Here is a 22,690-nt window from a genome sequence, read left to right as displayed (position 1 = left end):
GGTACGCTGGAATATTAGAATGCACCATTGCAGTTGAAGTGAACTCAGGTCAATAACTGTAGGAAATACAATAAACGCAGTGGCTACAGGTGTTGGTCATCTACTTCTGGTGGGCCTTTGTTTGGATGACCTACCTTGCAACCAGAGGGAAAATGAAGCATGGGGTAAGCTTGCAGGTTTTAAACTTGAATTGAAAAGTAAAAAAACTTGTGTCTTTTAAACAAACAATATGCATCCCACTTTGAAGATACTAGTGTGCAGAGATTTATGACTAGTGATTACAGATGGTGGTTTGACATCGTATAGTCCTGAAGAGATTAAAAATGGGAGTGGTTTAATACTCCTTCTAATGTCACAAATACCCCCCTCCCACCAGGATCCCTCTGTCACTGTGATTCTTGCTGGGGAGGTGTAGGAATTTTACCCTCTGGGTCAGTGCAGCAGCCTGAAAGGGAGATGTGATCAATGTGCCCTATTTCTTGGGAATGATCTCCTGCTTCCGTCAATTCTCTTGGGGCAAAGTTTAGGCTTGCCTTTTAAATGAAATCTGACTTATCAATCCCCACATTTTTCCTAATCATTTTTGAGACATCTCTGTGAGCTCATGGTGAGACGCTAGTTAGAAATGTAACACAGACATGCCAGGGAACACACGAGGCTAAAAGAGTGTTAACTTTATTGATGAACATGCGATTTGTGTTTATACAGGTGCGAGTAAACAAAGAGAACAATAGCCATGCAATTGCCCGTATTCCAGAGATGGCTCTAACTTGGCTGATAAGGCACTCCCCTTCTATCCTCCCAACTAGCAACTACTCGCTGCAGGACAGCATCAAAACACCCTCATCCTTTCAAGAGGAAGGTGTTTTAACACTGCCTGACTTTGGCTAGTCCTCCTTTGCCTTTTTCGCAGGAGGTTCCAGTCGAGGAGATTTGTCACGACCCGTGTCCACCTTCTCATTGGAACCTTCAGCTGGTTTTACTGTATTGTCCGTCTTAGGAGGAAGAGCCACTTCTACTTTCCGCTTGGCCTTGTCAGTCTTTGCTTTTGGCTTATCCTTCTCTTCTTCCTCCTTTTCAGACCCCAGTCTGAAAGCACTAGACTCTGTTTCCATAGGCTCATTTCTCACAGGGGTGGCATCGTCTCTGCTTGGGAGCCTGAAGACAGACTCCGCTGTAACACCTTCTGCTGCAGCTGCCTCTCTTGGTTTTCTCGCACCTTCCAACAACTCAGCATTTGGAAATCCTTCATTCCGGTGCTTTTTATCTTTATTGCCTTTGTTGTCTCCCAGTGGTTTTTCCACCTCTTTCTTTTTTGATGTTTCAGGATCTTTGATGCCACGGCTCTCCCACATGGTTTTTCAGGGCAATTTCCAGCTCTATGATGGTTTCTGTGCCTCTGCCCAGCAGGATAATCCTGCCTACGTCCCTGAGCACATGGCAAATTCTCTCGTCTGGTGCCAGGTGGACCAAACCTACCTGGAGAAAAGTCCTCTCTGTTTTGTGGAGGTGGAGGTTGACAGCCAACAGCATAGCCCTTGTAAAACTTCTCACTCCGGTGCCTAGAGTTCCCTCGCCGTTCTCTGTATCTTTCCTTTTCAAATGGATCCCTCCAGTCACGGGATCTGCCCTCGTAAGCTTTCCTATCATATGGTGGAACCTCTCTGGACCTGTTAAAACACTCCCTTTCTCCTTCCCCTTGAGGTAGAGTCCGTTTAGTTGGAGACTGGCCCCTAAACACCGGAGACCTTGACCGTGAATGGTATCTTCTGTGCGGGGGTGACCTTAGCCTTGAATGGTGAGAGCCACGTGACCTTGACCTGGAGCGATAGTTACGACTCTTCCCTTTGCCTCTTCTTGGATACGGCGGTGATCGCGGGGAGGAACGAGACTGGGAACGATTGAATGATCGAGAGTAGGAGTGAGTGGGGGAAGAACTGGATCTTGACTTGGTGTAGGTATACGAACTTCTACAGTAAGATGAAGCACTGCAGGGAGACTTGGACCTGAACAAAAACCACACAGAAAAAGAAAGAAAAACGGGTCACACTCCCCAACTTTTTTCCTCTCAAATTTGGTTTGCTTTGTTTGGTTTGGTTTGGTTTTTTTTATCCTCTCTCCATGTGTTTATGTAATGATGCTACTGCAAATTGAAGAACTTGTTAGCATGTAAAGTTTCTGCTTCCAAGTTTCTAGCCTGGCTTTCCACTTGATCCTATAATTATATTTAATTTTCGTATGTGATTACGGTTTCCCGAGAAAGTGTTGGTTTTTGGCAGTCCCCTTGTCAGTCCTGTGCTGATGTTTTATTTTAAATAATCTTAGTGCAAGCACAGATCCCTTTGTTAAAGGCCATTCAAAGTAAGCCATTTCAAAATTAATTACCGCTTGTGTTCTCCACAACTACCTGTGCGTACTTATTCATTGCAAATCAGCTGTTGCAGGAGTTACGTGTTACGGCCTCCTTTAACCAGGAGTAGTAGTACAGTTACCGGTAGTAATGCATTGAATTTCTGTGGGACACTTACAGTTCGCAGCCTGATCCGCCACCTGCTGAGCGAATTGTAGTGGCTCTCACTGGATGACCTGTTGCAGTGGGGAGGGAAAAAGAAAAAAATCCCATTCAGTTTATCTGAAGATAAGACTTTTAAAGGAATTCTAAAGTTAGCGTTACTTACCCGTTGTGGGTATTGATTGTCCTCGGGGGCCCAGACGACTCGGCAGTGCTGCTTGTCTTAGTAGCGGAACCTGACGGCCCTTGGCAAAAAACGGTTGGAAAGAGTTGGAAACGAAGCTCTGCTAAAAGACAAGGATCAGTGCCTATGCTGAAATCAAACTAACCTTCTCCTCCAACAACCCGCTGATTGGCTGAGAGGAAGGTTTAGAAAGGTTAGCGGCCGTCACCAGCGCGGCGGGAGGCCCGACAGTCAGGAGTGGTGGTGGAGGTGGTGGCGGTGGCGGCTGCTGCGGCTGCTGCTGCCGAGGGTAGCCAGTTCCATTTTCGAAGTTGTTCACAGCCTAGAGGCAGAAAAACACGGACAAAAAGGGGATAGGAAACTTCAGGAGGCACACAAACAAAAGGCTCCACAGAGGAACATCACTCGCCTATTCCTGTAAATGCTATCAATCCTAAAATAAATCAGCAGGCAGGGGTAGGAACACATCGCATTAAGCGCCGGCATTAATGACTGGTAACTCAGGGTGTCTGTATTTAAAGCACTTCAGTGTCAACACCGAATTTGAAAGGGAGGCAATCATGTTAAAACTGTGACCTGAATTTGCCAGACTGTCTCTAAGGAGTTGTAAGCTTCTGTAACAAGGGATCATGCACTGGAGGAGTAAATAAATGTAGCCTTGTCCAATTTAGCCCTGCTTCAGCAGCCGCCGATTCATGTTTTCTTCCCTTTCAGCTTTTCAGGAATAGACTTCTCTTACAAGCAGTTCACGGAAAAGCCATCACGTTACCTGGCGTAGGATCTTGTTGGCAGCTAAAGCATCAGGAGAAACATCGCTCTGATGACACGTTGGGCAGGTATGATCCTCAGAATCCAGTAACGCTGTTCTAATACCTGTGTGCAATTAGAGTCGTCAAAATAGATTTTAGCCAAACTAAGGACATTTTTGGGGTTCTCATCAGTTAGAAAACCATGTATATGATTAATGGGTGAAGATGATCTTGAATTGGGAACATGAAGCTCAAGTTCAGTAACCTAATAATTTTCTAGTATGCAGCCAATAACGGTACAGCCCTGATGTTTCACTCCTGTAACATCTGGAGGTGTGGAGTAGGCGGTGTCTTGATGTCTTGACTCAGCTTTTTTCCACTCTCTAGTACAGTGAGAAGTCACCAACCTCAGGGCTAGTGAATAAAAGAGACCTCAAAAACCCGTTAGCGGGTTTGAGTTCTGAAGGTTTCAGCCAACTCTCCCGTGGAGGAGAATGTGCATTAAATGCCCAAGTACCCGATTGCTGCAGACCACAGGAAGTCACCAGCGTTGGCTCTGTAATTTTGTAGGAGGGAAAGGGCTGTGGACAAACGAAATGCATTCGCTATCTAATAGTGTCATCACCGGCGCAGTTACGCCCTCTTCTCATACTCGTCCTTCCACGTGCGAAGGGGATTTAACGAGATACATAAAAAGGAGGAAAAAGCTTTCTGCCTTTCTTTTGCCCTTTATAGGAGAAGAGTCCTTTCCTATTCAGGCTGGGCTTAAGTACTACATAGAACCGGTGACACAGTAATTTCCTGATCTCCTGTTTCTGCTTTCAGAGGATCAGAGGTGATGTTTTGAATTAACAGCCATGGGGTCACACTTACATTCGTCACAATAACTGTTTCCACAGCAGGGAATAACAGCTGCGTCGGTCATTATATCTTTACAAAGGGGACACAGGAGCTCATCTGGAATAGGCTCATCGGAGGGGGAGGAGGAGGCCGGCTCTTCCGGTAGAAAGGGAGGCTTTTCCTTCTTTCCTCTGGCATAAGCTTCCCTGGAGGGGGGTGGGGAAGGAGAGAGCAAAAAGTTAAAGGTGGGTCAAGGAGAACTTTTCCAAGCTTTGGCTTTTCTCAGGGGAAGAGAACAGGTGGAATTCTTCTCACTCCACATTAGCCTTCTAAAACGTAGGCCGCTAGTTGAAACTCCTTTTCTACAGCCACAGGATGAGAAGAGGGAGGGGGAACAATTTTCCTGCTGCAGACCTCTCCCATTCATTGGGTCAATGGAGAAATCAGCTCAGACTAGGCAAATAATTCTTTGACAGCTAGAAATCGTGTGAAATGAATCCCACCTCTCCTCTGTTGCCAGAGGGTAAAAGTAAATGGCAGGCTGAGGATCAAGTCAGTCTCCGAGTAATGAAGTTTTGGAAATGGAAGAAGTCTATGTTAGAGCTTCTACAAAAGGAGGTCCATGGCAGAACACCAGAAGTGCCACCGAGTGCATTTTAGAGCAGCCGCTCTTGTCAGCACACAGTAGTATTTTCTTAGTTTATAGCAACAGGAAAACTGCAGCCTCTTTCACACAGGGGAGGTGATAAAAGTCAGAGGGGGAGGAAACCTCACTCCCACAGCAACTTGTTAACTTTTGCAAGGAGCCTTTGCAGCATCGGACAGAAGCAAAATGCGCTTTCAAAGAGAACGACTCCACTGCAAACACCTCGGAAACCTTTTGCAGAAATACTGATTCTTAGCACGCCACAAGTTTAAGCAGCTTCCAGGGGCATGAACAGGAGGAGCGTCCTATTTTAGGGCCTTGGGATTAGAAAGTATCACGGGTGTTAAGGTTAAGATGCAAAGCCAGTGCTTCCTCCCCCGTAACTAGAGGTGCTGGCCCACTCGGCTGCATTGCCGCCCAGGCATCGACGCACGGTTCCTCTCCTTCGCTCCTGGGTCAGTCCCGTTAGTCCCATACTTACGCATTAATAATTGGTATGGCATATTTTCCCGTGCTGGTCAGCATAGCACCCTTTGTGTTGGGATCTTTCACCTCCACCATGAAACTCCTTGGAATGCCTGTGCTCCTCCTAATTCTGGGAACAGGCTCAAAAGTCTTGTCCTGGCAGGAAAAGAAATGCAGGCGTATCTCAAGACCCACACTTAAAACGACATCTCCGTGACTGTTGTTAAATGGCAGGGACGCTCAGCCAGAGGCTTGTGTCGTTACACCAGGCAGATATCCAATAGATGGGGCCAGCAGAAACATCCTGGTTTTGTACAAAATACTAAAAACTGTGAAGTGTCTTTAGGAAGGGTTAAAACCCAAAATAAATTTCCAGTCATATTGAAATACAGAAAAATATGCATGAAAGTTGACAGAGAAAGGTCTCTGGCTATGTTTGTTGTGGTGGCCTGGAAAAAAGAAAATTTTGCCTTGATAATTGCAGGTGTCCCTTGAATTTTGAAGGGCTTTGCAACTTTGCCATGTAACCTCTCTATTTCACCCCAAGAGAAACACGTCTTAATATGCGTGTTCATGTGTCTGTTACCTCACTGCCAAGGTAAAAAACAAAAACGAAGTAACACCAGAAGTCCCCCCCCAACCTTACCCCGTTTGTTGGGCAGTTCTTTATATAGTGGCCAGGTTTTCCACAACGAAAGCAAGTATATGATGGCGGAGGTAGACCCAGGCTGTTCTTCATGTAACTAGAAGGTTTTTGGGAGAAAAAGAAAAAGGGGTGCATGTATCTCTCTTGTTAAAGCAACCATCTCTAGCATTCCTCCGTAATCGTTGGGGAACAGATCTGGCGTTATCAACACTTACTTGATTGGATCATATGCACGGCAAGACTGTATCATCATCGCTTTTATTTTGTCTTCTTCGGAAGCGCTGGCTTCAGCCAGACTGGCAGTCTGTGTAACAGGCCGTTAGTCGACACACACGTTAGAAACACTTTAGAGCCCCTGCTAACTTCTTCGTGTTAAGTGAGCTAACTACGGTAAGCAAAACCTGCAGGTTTCTCCAGCTGGCCGTGTCCTTTTACCATGCAAATTGTAATACAAGCCTTACGCAGAACTAGATCTTCATATGAAGGAAACCAGCTGATTTCTTGGTTTTTGAAGTACTATTTGTTCAAACGTTTTAATTACACACTAGTGCAGATACCAGCAGGGTCTAAGGGAGGGACTGTACATTCTTTGGACCGTCCAGCACCAAGCCTTCAGATCAGCCACTCCTGTCTTTGCTTATAGGTGCATTCCTTCGCAAGAGCAACCAACTACTTTCAGCATTTTATTAAATGGTTGTTTCCTATACACAGTTTTTCCTCAACTGTAACATAATGCAGATCGACACCTATGAAATCATTTCCATTAACCGTGACAGAAAACTTCACAGACACTTGACTGATTTGCTTGAACCCAAGAGATGTACAAGACACGTCCAAAACCCACAAAACATTTCTAGGGATAGGCGAAAGTTCAAATATGGCATTTCGTACATAGCAGTAATAAACCAGAGGACTTTTTACAACACATTGACTCCCTGCTGAGCCAGTCTGCGCTAAAGAGGGTAGAGTAAGTCACAGTTTTGAGCTGCTCTGAGGTGTTGTTCCTGTATTGTTCTGAAATACTTCAATGTTCTCAAAAGCTTCAATGTGTGCACCTCTTGGACGGCTTCTCACATTTTAGAGTAAAACTTCACCTAAGTTTACAGAACCAAGGACACGTTTAGGGACAGCACTAATGCAGACCAGTTTCTTCTGGTGGCTACCTTCCAAATGAATTATTTTTTCCAATATTTTTGCCACGTGTCCACAATTTCATGTCTGTGGTGAGAGAGGGAAGAAGTGGCTAGTGGGGAGAGGTTTCTCTGTCTTGGGAATGAACTCCAGCCTTTCTTTTCAGAAGAAAGAACCAGCTCCTCTGCCTTAGGCCCTGCCTTCTCTGATCTTTGTAACTTTAAAGCCCAGGCACTGAATTGGCTAGCACTACGCCTTCTCACAAGGCGCAATGACTAGTGCTTTCCCAGCCAAAGTTACACATTCCCGGGCAAAAACCGCCAGCAGCTCCACAGCAAAACGCGGCGTGGCAGGAGTTCCAGAAGGTCACCTCCGCCAGCATGCCACACACAGGCGTGGGTGTGTTCCTAGACACGGTTAGGGACATAATCGCAGCGTACACAGTCTGCGTTCAAGGAAATCAGATTGTGTTGCCCACTGTATCTATACGACAGCTGATGAAATTGTGCAGCGGTCAAAGAATGGATCTGCAGCTCTGAGGACTAGAAATTCAGAAATAGCCCTGCAATTGTCCGTGTTCCAGGCACGCCTCTAATTTGGCTGCTCCACACCCCCTGGAATGTCCGTCCCTTACAGCCAGTGACATGCTTCTGTAAAAATAGCGCTCCTCCCCAAAGCAGAACTAACGGAATGTATGAAAAAGGGCAAACAGCCTCTGAAGTGCTTCTCCTTTGTGTCTTGAAGATGAGCACTAGTGCAACGTGACGTTGGTGCTGGTAAGGTTCTCCCCTTCTATCTCCCCAAAGTGGCAACTGCTCTTTACAGGAGAGGATCAAAGCATACACACATTTTAAGGTTAACATAAATACTTGACATTATTAAGAATTAAAGTAAAGCATTGTTCACATTACAACAGTTATACAGCTCTGGATCACAGTGCAAGATTTAAAAATATGAAGCAAACACTTTTTTTTTTTTTTTTTTTGAAGTATTTGGTAAGAATATAGATATACCTGAATAAGCTGGGACAGAGAAGCAGATGCAGAGGAGTCATCCATCTGTTCACAAAAAATTAAACACATATTCAAGTTGTACAGTCCAAACATAGCAATAGTTAACCTCTACCGTAGTCTGAAAGTCTGCACGATGCGCTCCGAGTGTGACTGCAAGAGGCATTTCCGACCTCGTGTCATTTGCATTAGCTCAAGGCAAAGTCCAAAGCTACGCCAGCTTAAGAGTGCCCGTGCGGTTAATGAGAAGAAACTAGACTAACCAGACCCGCTTGAGATCAGCTTGTTGCTCCAGAGTATCTCAGAGAGGGAACCTTGTCAAATGGGTCGGGAAGGGTAACTGATGTACTGTTCAGCACGTTTGCCCAACGGCCACCTTCCACGGCCCTCCAGCCCTGGGTCTTTTTTTGTTCCCTTTATATTTCTACTGAAGTATTTCCTGCCAGTCCCTCCAACCAGTCAGTTAGAACCAACATCTCCATGAAACTTGTTTGCCACCCTAAGGCAATACTGCAGAAGAACTGGGGAGGGGCGGGGACACGACTCGACACCCCCCAACCCCCAAATAATCCAAAATCCAGAATCGACAGTCAATGTATGAACTGCCATTTCAAACGGAAGACTAATCAGAAACTAAAGAGAACTAAAGCAACTGAACAGAAGACTAAATCAAAATCCAGGCTATTACCAGTCAAGCATTTCCTTCTGTTACTTATTTATATTTCAGCAGCAGAAGGACAGTGTTTTCCAACCTGATGAAAAATGCCCCACAAAGGCCCCAGGCTCTAACCTTGCGCCAAAATTTGTACACTGGGTTTCAGGTATTTTCATTTGCGGACAAGCTATTAGATGAAGCTGCTGCATCAGAGAAAGCGGGAAGAGCAAATGCAGAACTTTAGAATACCACTTTGTGTAGCAACGATATTTACATTCAGGGCAATCTGTTAAAGACATTCATGTACTTGGAGGAGCCCAAACAATATCACTGCAAATAAACAGTTCCAGGAACAAATACCCAGGTATTCAAAGGCACGGAAAGGACTCGTTTAGCTGCCCAGAACTGTCCTCAGAACGTAGGGCGTATGTCAGTTTTAGTTTTTGTTTGAACCCCCACGTCAAAGCCAGAAACAGTACCAAGTTTAACAACAATGGTTTCTCGGTGTTTTTTATGAACGTTTTCAAAAACCGTTGGGCAAAGCAAGCAAAAACAGAAGCTAAGTGATACAAGGTGAAAATGGCAAAAATACACTCCGGAGCATTTTCATTGCAAGAAACACAAAGCGCACAAGCAGCTACGCCAACAGACACGTTACTAGCTGTAGACAGACAGATGGAGAGCACGGCACCACGTCCAGTTGTGCAAACCTTGAACCTACATCGCCTATAACCAATCGTACCTTATCTGTACAACACAAAGCCATTCAGGAAATAGCCTCGCATATTCAGGATGAAATACAATGCGTGACTGGGCACAAATACCAATAGTCCCATTAGAACTGTGCAAATGATGGCATTACGCAGTTCTTACTATGCTGAATCAAATCCATTGTCTTTGCAGCATAGGCTATGTTTTACTGGAAGAAATTATATGAAGCTAGTGTTTGGAAAATTTCATACAAGGCTACGTTGTTCAGAATTCAGTGCAGTGTGCAGAAAAAGGTGTGACCCTGTGCTTTTACATACTGCTTTTGGTGTTCCGCTCACTGGCTCCGTTCGACTTCTGGAAGGAGAAAGAAAGGAAGGTGATCAGAGCTTAAAATAGAGCACTTGTGCCCCACATCAAGCAGTGAAACAGGTTATAAAACCTGCCCATCAGGACATTGTTCGGATAATCTAGTGAATGTGGCCATCTATTCATACACATAAACTGTTCTCATTCTCAAATTCTCACATTCAGTGCAACTAAAAAAAAACCCCAAATCCCAAAATGACCACAACAATCCTGTAGGCAGGATCACGTTTGAGTAGCTGTAATCTCAACCAATACACCCCAGATCTGGGGCCTCAGAGTACCTGCCATATCCTGCCTCCTCCCGCAAATGCAGGAAATAGCCAAACACTGACAATCGGGCTCCTCTGGGATGGGAACTAATTCTAAGCGTACACTACGGTGCGTATCTGTCTTTACTCTGAAAGCAATACAAGCAAGCCCATAGCATAAGGCATCTCTCCACCTGGAGGAAACAGCATCTACAGCTCGGGTCTCAGAACAATCAAGCCCAAGAACAAACCCAACAGAATCATCTTAGAAGTTACTGTTGTTGGAGCCTGAAGCCCATGTCCCAGCAGGCCTAAAAAGGTCAGTCTGCTTTGGGACAGGTCCATTGAAACCTACCCCAGGACAACAAAAACTAACAGCCGCTTTAACAAGGGAGATGCAGTTGGAACGCCACTGGTAAACTAATATCCATTAAACCAGTGACCTCACTGAACCCCCTAGCAAAGACTACACCGCTTTACGGATACTCACGTAACAGAGGTTCTGCTGGTAGCTTTAACTCCTCCAGCAGGGATCCTTCTGACAATTACCGAGGAGTTCCTCGGAATCAGGGCGTCATCATCTGTGTATTCTGAAAACAACATCAGTACAGAAAAAAGCAGTAGTCAGTTTGTAAGAACGTATATCAGTATGTCATTACACAGCACTTCAGAGAATCCCTTTACAGAGAGAAAAGCAACCTTTTATAGGTAACACCGACTTTTATCGTCTCAACACACTCAACAAATGCAGATCAAATTAAAAGGAGGCACAGGCTTTTTGAAGGGACTTCTGCCTTTGCAGAACATGACTCCATGGGCAGATATTCCACTGATATTTAAAATCCTGTTTTCTTTTCGCTTAGGTTAGCATTGCGTCTGTTACTAGATCTCCATTATGGAAAGTTACAGTCCCGGAACTGTAAAAGGTTAGAGTGCTCAGAAAAATCTGAGCAAGTCGGCCATCTTCACTCAAGCTCCACTTTGTTCTTTCCAAGATCAGGTCAACATTTAGTCAGGGCTCCTGCACGGGCAAGGTTATAAAAGAACAGTACTCTGTGTGCACGTGTAAGGATTCCAGAGACGGGAAGCACAAAAACACCCCCCAAAAGTGCCCCATCCCCCCCCACTGGGGCAGGATGGGGCAGCTCACACGCTGGCATCGCAGGGCCACCCATACTGGCTGCATCCCTTCCCCTTGGGCAGGAAATTCAGCTCCCTGCAAAAACAATGCTTGGGAAGGGAAATGTGGGCATGGGAAACCGTTGGGATAGGAAACCATCACGGGTCTGAGAAATCACCGTGGGGATGGGAATCCATCGTGGGGATGGGAAACCCTCACCGGGATGAGAAATGAGCATTGCGGACAGGAAACCATCAGCAGGATGGGACGTCATTGAGACGGGCAGTTGCTGTGGCATGAGAAATGAAACCCTGGCAGGGCTGGCTGAGGCAGGTGCTGGTGGAATGATCGCCATGGGGACAGAACCCCAGAACACTCTTTGCCCCAGACAAACCCCACACTGACCCGCCGCCATGGCAGGTACAGCAGCAGCTCCTGCTCCTCGTGGTGCTCCTGCCCTCCGGGTAACCCCCCAAGGGGCTCTGCCCACCAGTAGCTCACCCCACCACCCCTCTTTGCTTCCCCCAACAGAGAGGTTCCCTCTGCAGCTGCCGACGGCATCGGAGGTGTCCGACATGCGCTTCACCACCACGGCCATGCCGCCACCGGTCAGTGCCTGTGTGCTGCCCTCTGCCCCAGGGCTGCCGGTGTCCGGTGAGCCTGCCCGGCTCCACACCGTCACCTACCAGCGGGGCCAGCCCACCGTCTGGCAGGTGGTGCCAGGGCCCCTGGGGGCGCCGGGGCAGGTGGTGCAGGGCCCCTGCGGGTTGTCGCTTTCCGCAGTGGTGCAGGTCCCCGCTGGGGTGCAACTCCCTACTGGGGTGCTGCTCCCCCCTGCAATGCAGCTCCCCGCCGGGGTGCAGCTCCGCACTGGTCCCCGAGGCCCCGCGCCTGCCGCCCCCACGCACCTTCTTTGGTCTGGGCGTTGGAGATCTGCAGGTCGCTCCTGGTCGCCTTCAGCTTCTCGCGGCCCATGATCTGGCGCTTGAGGTCGCGCAGGGTGATGTGGAGGCCGCTGAAGGTGACCGTATCATAGTTCAGCCTGGAGAAGAACTTGTAGTGGACACAGGACATGGTCGGGGCCAGGCGGTGCCTGCTCTGGGATGGCGCCTACTGCAGCACGCGGTGTCATGGTCCTCTTATATGCTCAGCACATTATGAAGAAAGACCTGCATCATGTGGGTGTGGCAGCCCCGCCCTCGCTGCCCTAATGCCGAGTGGCCCTTAGGGGAGGGGGTTCCAGCAGCCCCGGTGTCCTGTCACCCCCCAGGTCTGTCGCTGCCCGGTGTCCTGTCACACCCCGAGGTCTGCGCTGTCCCTCCCGCCACCCCCTGGGCCTTCGCCACCCAGCGTCACCTCCCTTCAGCCCCGGGGCCCGCGCTGGCTCTCCCAACAGCCCTGGGCCCATCACCGCCCCATGTCCTCTCACCCCCACGCCTCTCACCGCCCGCTCTCCCTCCTGCCACCCCCCCAGGCTGACACCACCCACTGCTCCCTCCTGTCGGCAGAGAGCCAGGGCAAGACAGCCTGGGGGAGAGGCAGCGGTTTGAGTGTATCTTGTTGCATTTATGGAAGGTTCCGCCAAAGAAGGCAATGACCATGTACGGTTATTGCCATAACCCAACGTAATTCCCCACAGTGGCACATCCGCACTTGCTTGAACTCTGGAGGGGAGGACAAGGAAGTAAGGAATGAACCCGTAGCCTTAGGAGGTGCCCCAGGACACTATTTCTTGCTTTCTCCACCACCACAGCTGCTGCTGCAACAGCCTCAGTCCATGAAATCGGGCCCTGAGTTACGAGGTCTAGTTCTCCTGAGGAACATGCTGCGCCTTGCTGACCTTTTGGGGCCAACCGGCTGTCCCTCCTGTTCAGGGAAACCTGATAGAAACTGATTGTTGTAGCCTGGCAGGGCTAACGCGGGAGCTTCCACGACTTCTTGCTCTAGATCTTTCAGTGCCTTCTGGGTTTCCAGAGCCAGGAAACCCTTCTGAGTTCAGGGCTGCCCTCTATATCCAAGGGATGGTTATTGTTGCTCTCGGTGTCTCTTTGCTTCTTCTGTTAATGGTGCGTGGGAAGCGTAGGTTTTAATACGGTAGCCTTGCTTATAAGCCTGTGGTGGAATAGGGATTATACATATTCAGCCCATAATCTGGCCATTGCCACAGGGCAAACTACAGCAGCAGGGGCAAACAAGCCCCACTGTTGGCTATGCACTCAAAGCCCACCCGCTACCTGAAACCAACTCTCCCGGGTGTCTGTCGTGTTGAATTCTCAGTGGTACAAGGACAGGCATCTACGTGATGAGTTTTCACTGAAGAAAGGAAGGATACCGCCCTTGCACCAAGAAGGGTTTGTCGCTAGTCTGAAGGGAGAGCCCTGCCTGTGCTTGGAGAGCAAAGCTGTTGACAAGCTTACTCACTCTGTAGGGGCCGGGAACTGGAAATGCCAATAGAGCCTTCAAATTAATAGGATGGATGGACGTGGACCATTCAGCCCTTAGGACCATACAGACAAAAAGGGGAGCCTTATGCCTGGAACGTTCCATAGATCTTTTCCTAGGCCTAAAGGCAGTGGGTATTCCTCCACAGATTCTTTCTAAGCCTTGCTATATACCACATCTGCTGAATGTGGAAGGGAGATTTTCCAGAAGACCTTACATAGGACCTACTCCAATAAGCCATCACGCTGTAGATTTCTTCCTGGATGGAGTCTATTGGGATCAGCAGACTCTGAGGCAATTCACAGATAGATTAACTTGATAGGCTGCAGGAAGGCATAATCAGACTAAAGCTAATGTTAAAAGTTTGGTTGCCACTATGGGCCTAGAACCTGTGTATCTGTTGCTTTAATAAACTGCACTATTCATTAATCTGGCTGTGATCGTTCTCATTGAATGTGACCGGCCCTAGAACACGACATTGGGCATCTGCCAAATCAGTTACTAACAACAAATACTCTGATGAGCGGTTACTTCTACAACCCTTGGAAAATAAACCATTGACCAAGTTGGAGACTAAGCCTGGATTTAGCCAAACCTAGATTCCTCTCGGAGAAGGAGTTTAGAAAGCAAGGGGGTCCTGTCGGAACCACGTGACCCAACGGTAGGATCTCCCCCTAGCCACTCCTCAGACTCTTACCTTTAACCCAATGCAGGGGCACCCCAAATGGGCCTTTACACAGGGTTCTTACACCCTTCAGCTGGTCAGGTGCAAGGTGACGTGACCAGTCACTAGCACCCACGCTACCGATTACTAATCATAGTCAAACTTTGCAGAGCAACCCCGATGTCCCTGCAGTCAGTCTTCCTCGACTTACTGATCTGTGCTGCCAGACAATGCTGGGAGGGTTTCAAAGATGTGTCAGAGGGGCTAGGACGCTGGCATTATCTTGGGTGACCTGGGGTATCCTTATCCTTCATGGACAGCTCTAAGCTGCCCAGATGAAAAGCCCTTCTTCCCAGGGCCAGGCTGTTTAGTTGGTTGGTTTTGGTTTGTTTGTTGTTTGTTTGTTTTTTTTTTTTAATACTGGGCTCCCTTGATTTACTTCAGCGTCAAGAATAGCAAAGCGTCCAGGGAAACTCCACTCCCTCATCACAGTACAGCGTATCATGTGAACTCATCATATTGACATCTACAAAGCTAATAGACTTTCCTACAATAAAGACTGGTTGATTCACTAGTTAGGGAAGGGAATTTTCATAACGTGCCCTATGGGTCCCACCAGCCAGGGCCCCATCAAGCCAGTGACAGGCTGACGGAGAGCCTGCAGGGATGCCATCGGGGGAGGACTGGTCTCCTTTAGTGGTGAGATTTGCTGCTGCAAATCAGAAATCCCCTGCAGCACTCAGGGCATGTCAGCGTCCCTGACACAACCGTCCGTGGCATTTCATTTCATTTGATCCCTGCCATTCCTGAGACTGACACGGCCACCTGGCAGCCCCCAGCCCCAGGACTACAGCCCCTGGCATGCTCTGCGGTGCTCCTGCCCTGCTGTCTGAACCTGCGGGGTCACCGTCCCCCAGCCCCGCTCTGCCCCACTGCCAGGCCCCATGGTCGCCTCTGTGGGGCTGCCCAGATCCTGGAGCCCCCGTGGAGCAGGGGGGAGGAGGAGGAGGAGGAGGAGAGAGGGACAGAGCAGCGGAGAGGGGTGGGACAGGGCAGTGGGGGGGCCAGAGAGGGATCGCAGATGGACAGAGGGACGAGGAGAACGAGGGAGGAGCTGGGCAGGGAGTGGAGAAAGGAAACCCCTGGTAAGGAGCAGGCACAGGGACAGGGAGAAGGGGCTGGAGGGGAAGGGGCAGGGGGAAGCCAGGACCATGGTGGTGAGCAGCGGGATGAGGGACAGAGAGAGCAGAGGAGGGCAGGAGGAAGGGCAGGAGGAAGGGCAGGAGGAAGGGCAGGAGGAAGGGCAGGAGGAAGGGACCAACACAGGCAGGGCGAAGGAGCGGGACAGAGGGTAAAAGGTGAGAGGAAAAAGGAAGGAGAGAGGGAAAGGGAGAGGCAGGGACCAAGAGCAGGACACAGAGAAAAGAAGCAAAACTCTGCAGTCAGTCCTATAATCTAGCAGCTAACTGCCTCTTCTCTGAAAAGATGCAAAAACTGCTTTCAGTGATGGCGCAAGCAGCTGCACAAAGCACTTGCCTTGTCCTGCCCTATCACCTACTCCACAATCCTGCCTCCCTTCTGCTGTTAAATCCTGTTCCTGCAAGAGAAGTGACAACCAGTTGGTGTCCCCTCTGTGGCATCTTACCTGCATCTTCCCGAGCTGGACAGCTGGTGGGAACTGCCACCCTCAGCCCCGGCTGAGCTTGAAGTCTTCTCCTGGCACAGGCACAGCTCTGGGTGTGCATGGTGCGTACCATGCTTCCTGAAGGAGAAGAGCAAGACTCAGACTTATTCCTGGGCAACGTCCAGCTGGGAAGACCCGATATGAAGGCAGGTTTGCCGCAGGTCCTGCGGCTGCTCCAGGGGTCCTCCCTGTCCCCAGCTCAGCCACAGCTCCCACATCTGGCTCTTTTCTAGCAGGATTTTGGAAAGCCCGTTCCCAGCTGTGAGCGCCAGGCCAAGGGCACAGGGCAGAAACAGCCCCCTCCCACGAAGGCCCCAGCCCCCAACTGGCCCCTGCCCCAAACTACTAAAACCTCCAAGCAGGCTCTCCCTGTAACTACACTATCTTCAGTTTTAAGAAAAGAAACCACACGCTGCCAGATCCAGCAGTCCAGCTAAGACTGTTAGAGGGTGATTGGGGATTCAGCTCCACAACCGAAGAATTTCCATAAGAGAGTCTCAGCCACCGTGATGGTCATCACTGACCCACAAAAGCTGCATTGTCAAAAATCTTACAGCTAATTAAAATTACCCTCTCCTCCCCAAGTCTTGCTTCTTCTCGTACCCTCAGACTACCACAATAATAATCATGTAATTATTCTGTAATTACCACCGATCTGAACCCCCTCCAAAGCATTATTCCCTGAACTGATTGACAGCACTGGTGGTAAGGGAGAATCATAGAACCATAGAATTGTTAAGGTTGGAAAAGACCCTTTGGACCGAGGCCAACCGCTAACCTATCACTGCCAAGTCCACCACTAAACCATGTCATCAAGCACCACGTCTACCTTTGTTTTGAATACCTCCAGGGATGGAGACTCAGCCACTTCCCTGGGCAGCCTGTTCCAATGTTTGACAACCCTTTTGGTGAAGAAGTTTTTTCTAATGTCCAACCTAAACTTCCCCTGGTGCAGCTTGAGGCCATTTCCTCTTGTCCTATTGCTTGTTACTAGGTAGAAGAGTCCAACCCCCACCTCACTACAAGCTCCTTTCAGGTAGTTGTAGAGAGCAATAAGGTCTCCCCTCAGCCTCCTCTTCTCCAGCGTAAACAACCCCAGCTCCTTCACTCCAAGTTCTGGCTCTGCCACAGATTACCTGATTACAGGCCCTGAGAGCAGCTTCCACCGACGGTCACCTGCTACGCACCAACAGGAACAGCACTGGCTTCTCCCCTGCCCACCTCCGTGCTCGCGAGGAGGTGTTCACACACGCCTGGCAGCTGGCCTTGCTGCCTGAAAAGCCTTGCTGTGCTGCCTAAGGCCATGAAAACTGTCACGCTACAGCTGTACGCACACCACTGTTCCTCATCCCGAGTGACACTGCCCACTCCTGTGTACTCCCACCTGCCCACAGCCGTCTGTCGTTTTCAATCCTGTAAGCATTTTGGAAAAGCACACTTTTGTTTTTGTAATACCTGCTTTGAGCTCACTACAGGACAGGCCCGGAGTCCATGGCTATGGCTGGTAAAGTCCGTAGCAATACAGAACTGCGCCGGGATGAAGAATACCCAGTAGTTGAGCTCATTTCAGTTGTTTAAGCCAAGGCTTTTGGCTAGAACGCAGTCAAGAATGCTTAAAACCAGAACTACCCTCCACTCCCTCCTTGACTGGCACCTCTCTCTTCGTCAGTTCTTTGCATTTCTTTAGTTCCTGGGCAGCACATATCAAGATTCTCCTGTTTAAAAGAAACAAGAAAGATCGGTCACAAATATGCAGAAAACCTGCCAATCACATACAGGGTGCCCACAGAGTAGCGTTATCAAGGCCCTGCATACAGACAAAAGACTAAGTTAAGGCACTGGGGAGGAGAGAGCAGGAACAGCCCTCTGGCACCCACGTGGGGTAACAAGGGTGTCACTTAATCCCAGCTGCCGCATACACTGTACCTGCTTCCATCGCCCCCCGCCCATGAATTGCTTTCCAGGCTCTTCCCTCTCAGCGCAGCTTGGATGTCTGCACTCTGGCTCAGGGCTGACTGGGTGACCTTCTCAGTGCTTTCACTTTGCTTCAGGCTTGGTATGGGCACGAGGCCTCATCCCTTTGGCTTGGCCCCCCAGCAGCAGGTGGGCAAGTGGCAGGTTTGCGAGTGGTTTGATGGAACTGCGCTTGTACACCTAGCAGAGATTAACCACCAGCCAAAGAGAAAGCCCACAGAAACTGCCAGAGAGTAGCAGAAAGAAACATCAGGGCTGGTCACTGTTCGATACACAGGTTTTGGAACTTTGGAGACTGGAGCTCCCAACAGGCTCGGCTCTTTGAATGGAAACGTCCTTCAGCTTTTGATCCTGAAAGAAATATTACAGACTGCCCCATCCCTCCTTTGCCGGTGCCTGAAGCCTCTGCCTGTCCATGCCCACTTCTCTTCCGTGCTTACAAAGTAGGTTTAAGCTGCAAACCAGTCAGTACTACAAACTGGCAGCCAAATGCCTGCGCTCTCACAGGTGCGGAAACTGCAGTTAAAGACAACACAGGTACCATGACAAGCCTTCTGGTCTGGCTTAGGTTTTAAAACGCAAGGTCTTCTGACCCCCTCTCCTGCCATTGCGCTGACTGCAGCATTGCACATCCCCTGGCTTCTCAAGCTCTTCCCCAGCAGTCTCCTCCTGGCCACTCTGCTACACGCTGCTATATGGTCTCAGGGAACCAGATTCTCGATCTACTCTAGCATCTCCCAGTAATGAGAAAACAGACATGCTCTCCCAGCACACTGTGCTCCTCTCACCTGTTCTGCTCTCTCTGCATTGCCCTCTCCTCATCTCCAGACACCAGTTTTGACCTTCAGCCAGATCTCCACTGCTTGTAAAATTCCCCCGTTTCAAGGAAATCAACAAGATGACCACCTCCTCCTGATCCTTGTCTCTCAAGGGAACTTTGCTCTGGCAACCAATGCAGAGAACAGCAGAGCGATCACAAAAGCATCAAGGCTTGCCCCAGAGGTAGGTGGGATGAGGTTTGCTGCTCTTCTGCAGGGAAGCACAGCACAAAGAAAACCTTGTGAGGTTTAAGCATTAACAACCTCACTGGGCTTCCACTGCCTTCTGCAGGCCTCTCGCCATTAACATGGCAAACTTCCCAGCCCCCTGGGTTTCCAGAAGGCTTATTTTGGCTTGGCCTAGACTATCCGCTAACATCTGCACTGCCAAACCCTTGTACACCTGAGTGTGCTCCTCACAGCTCCATCCCGCTGTACCCTGTGGGATGTGAGGCTCAGGGTGAGCAGGGCTGCACAGATACATGCTGGAAGGCAGCACAACAGGAATATATATATATGAGGCTGGTGGAGGAAATGTTGAGTATCGACACTGGGAAATGGGATTGACGCCAGTTCAGTCTCTGCAGCAGGATCCAGGACGCCTCAGTACTGAGCAGCGACTCTCTTTGGAGACCATGAGGCAACGGGTACCCTCGCTCCCGCAACCTGCTCTAGCTGACATCTCATTTCTCGCACCCCTGCCCTCTCCTTCCCCTCCAGCTTTCCAGACTCTGGCAGTCGTCCTCTGAGGGTAAGACAAGAGAAAGTGCCCCTTGCTGAAACAACACCATTTCCTCCACTGCAGCCACCCTAGGCCTGCACACATATGGCAGCGGCAGCACTTCACTCCCATTCTGCTCCCTACCTGCCCCCAGGATGACCTGAAGGAAGCCTGCTCCCAGCATCTTCCTCGTGCCCACAGCAGCCTCCCCAAAGAAGGCGACTATTGGCCGCTTCTGTTTGCGCAGGAGGTTATGCGGCGTGACAAGATCCTGGGGTGCACACAGAAGGGGGTGCCACCCTTCCCCCAGGGCCGGCGGCTCTCTGGTGATGAGCACGGGAAAGCTCAGAAAACACCCCGAGAGCGCCCTTACCCAGAGTCAATGTGCCAGGAGGTGTGACACCATCGGGGGTGAAGCAGCCTAACGCTCCAAAACTGTTCTTCTCTCTCCTCTTCCCTGTCTTCTCAGGGCTTCCCTCAGCAGGGTTTGCTCCTGACTTCTTGCAGATGCAAACAGAAACCCTTCTGTTACGGCCGAGGAACTGACTCACCCATGAGCTATTTTTCAGAAAGGGCTACGGTTACTTGTCTGACATAAGCAATGCCCAAACAGAGTTTCTGATGCACCTCCTGAGCACAGGGTTGCCAACAAGGGATTGCCAAGACTCAGAGTAACTCACATCACTTAACAACCCACAAGAGGCAATTGCATGTGAGAACAAACACAAAGAAAGGAGTCTTTTCAGAATTGCTATCCACTTCTTTTTCATGTCCATATTTTCCTCACCACGGGAAGGAAATACAGACTCTGCAGCCCCTGCAGCCAAACACAGTTCTGCGGGTAGGACAGGGGGAGAAGAAAGTAGACAGATCTGAAGAGGGAATTTTCAACTCTGTGAAGAGTCAAGTAGAAACAGGTGCAAAGCGCAGCATCAATTTACAGAAATTCAAACCTGATGCAGCTGAGGGGTAGAAGTGACTGTTACACAGAACTAGCGGGGAGCACTGCAGTCAAAAGGGGAAGGAAGACAGACAGCTCTAACCACACATTCTCACCTGGTTGCCTTAAACAAAACAGGCTTGAGATCCCGATTGTTCACTTCACCCTGGAATAGTCCCATTCCTCACCTGAAAGCTATTGTGTGCCTGGCTGAGGACAGATGCAGTCCCCACAAGGAGCAATCAGAGCTAAACACTGCGCTTTCCTTGGAGAGGTTTCCTTGGAAGTAATATATTAAAAAGAAAAACCCAAACAACTTGTTATTTCAAGAACCAGGAACAAAACCTCCCTGACAGGTTGACTGGAAGTTGCCAGCTGTGCAAAAACCATCCACCCTCCGTCCCCCCATTTCCCAAAAGCCGGCGGCAGAGCTTGGGCAGGGGGAAAGGCACGTATCAGACCTTGGGGCCGAGAGACGAGCTCAAGCATCTGCCGAGGGAGCTGCATCCAACCAGGAGCGCTCCCCGCTTGCTTCTCTGACAACAAAGCCCCGGTGCGTGCTCTCAGCAGGAGGGAGGAACAACTTCCATGTCTGGAAATCCCCATGTCTGAAAGGCTGTCAACAGAGAGGAGCTTGTCCCTGAGCATGAGACCCACCTGAAGGCCTGGGCACAGCCAAGGCACCTGGCCTGTCCCCACCAGAGCATGCCTGCTCCAAAGCCTGGGGCCACCTTTTGGCAAGGAGGCTGCTCAAACTTCCCCTGCCCTGCGGGCATGAAACACTGACCTCCAGCTGTGCGGGCTGGGGCTGGCGACCCTCGGGGCAGCAGCAGGAACCGCTCTGCCCCTGGCTGTGGGGCCGTCCCTGGGGCTGAGCGCTCAGGCCCAGGGCTGGTGGCCTGGGCCACGGCAGGGCCCGTGGGCAAGGTCTCCAGGTCCCTCCCCACAGACCCACCCGCACCCGCAGATCCCTGCTCCTGCAGCTCCCCCGGCACCCCCCTCAGCCCGGCTGCCCCCGGACCCCCTCACCCATTTCTCCTCAGGCCTCTCGGCCTCTGCCCCCTCCGGCCCCGCCCCAGCCCGGCTGGGACTGACTGGCCGCCTCCGGCCCCGCTGATTGGCTCAGCCGTGGCCAATGGTGTGGCTGTTGCCGGGCGGGCACAGGCAGCCGGGGCCTCTCCTCACAGGGCTGCCCTGCGCCCGCTGCCCCCGCAGCTCGCTCCTCAGCCCCCCGGGACACTGGGCTGTGCAGAGACGGCCTTCGGGAAGGGCCATGGCACCGGGCGCTGCTCTCTCAGCGGTATCGCGGTGTGCGCAGCTCTGCATCCCTCGGGCCGCTCGTGGGGGCTGGGCCTGCCAGGGAGGGAGGGCAGGGGGCAGGAGCGTCGGGGAGCTGCCCTGCCGCGAGGGGAGCTGCCCCGGGTGTGCTCTGCATCAGCAAGTCTTTCCCAAGATGCGGGTCGGTCTGTGCTCCAGCCACAGCCCTGGGCGGGAGGAGCCGCGTGACGGGAGCTGCTGGCATCGGCCAGGCCGGCACCTGGCAGGAGACAGGGCCCTGCCCCGGCTCCCAGTGCCCGTGCTGAGCCCAGCGCCCAGGGCCTTCCTCAGGCCTCGCCTTCCCCTGAGCGTGGCGGGGAGAGACGCCCTGTCCTGGCGTGGCCCAGGGCATCCTCCTGTGTCCAGAAGGAAGGATAGGACCCCCATCGCTCTCCCCACGTGGCCTGACTACTGTCCTTTGCGTCTGTCCCCAGGGCTCCCCAGCGCTGGCAGGCCCCGCGGGGCTTCAGGGCCAAGCAAATGCTGGGGCACCAGGGGCTCCTGGGGCTCAGGGCAGCTTCGGGCATCTCCAAAGCCAAGGCGCAGCTACCCCTTTGCTTCTGCAGATGCAATTGTTTGCTACCTGCTTCGTGGTCAAAAAGGTATCTCTTCATGGCACATGGCCTGGACAGAAGCCACTTCCCGGTTAGTCTGGGAGGACTTCAGGGAAACGAGGAAGTCACAGCATGCACACAGGTATGAGGACAGTGAAAAGGAGCCCTATCAAGGCTTTTGCCCTTTTTAGCTCTGAACTCTGACATTCGTGTGCTTTCCAGCACCCAAGTCAGCTTTTTTTCCTCTGAGCTGCACAGCTTTACCCCAGCAAAATGAGTTGGGCTGAGCTGGC

At 50.6% G+C, this 22,690-nt stretch overlaps 1 protein-coding gene across 1 annotated transcript; it reads right to left on the bottom strand.

The window, feature by feature from the left end:
* Positions 1–887: 887 nt before the first annotated feature.
* Positions 888–12,357, bottom strand: LOC135311336 (E3 ubiquitin-protein ligase RBBP6-like). The gene is given in 13 exon segments (XM_064440461.1): positions 888–1,357; positions 1,360–2,006; positions 2,579–2,586; positions 2,842–3,018; positions 3,466–3,569; positions 4,319–4,491; positions 5,413–5,552; positions 6,043–6,139; positions 6,258–6,346; positions 8,187–8,231; positions 9,867–9,903; positions 10,654–10,753; positions 12,192–12,357. Coding segments are annotated over 13 exon segments (2,253 nt in total).
* Positions 12,358–22,690: the final 10,333 nt, after the last annotated feature.

This window comes from Phalacrocorax carbo, unplaced genomic scaffold, assembly GCF_963921805.1.
Source record: "Phalacrocorax carbo unplaced genomic scaffold, bPhaCar2.1 SCAFFOLD_36, whole genome shotgun sequence".
NCBI lineage: Eukaryota > Metazoa > Chordata > Aves > Suliformes > Phalacrocoracidae > Phalacrocorax > Phalacrocorax carbo.
Note: the sequence above shows the minus strand (reverse complement) of the source record. Positions and strands in the feature narration are given on the sequence as shown.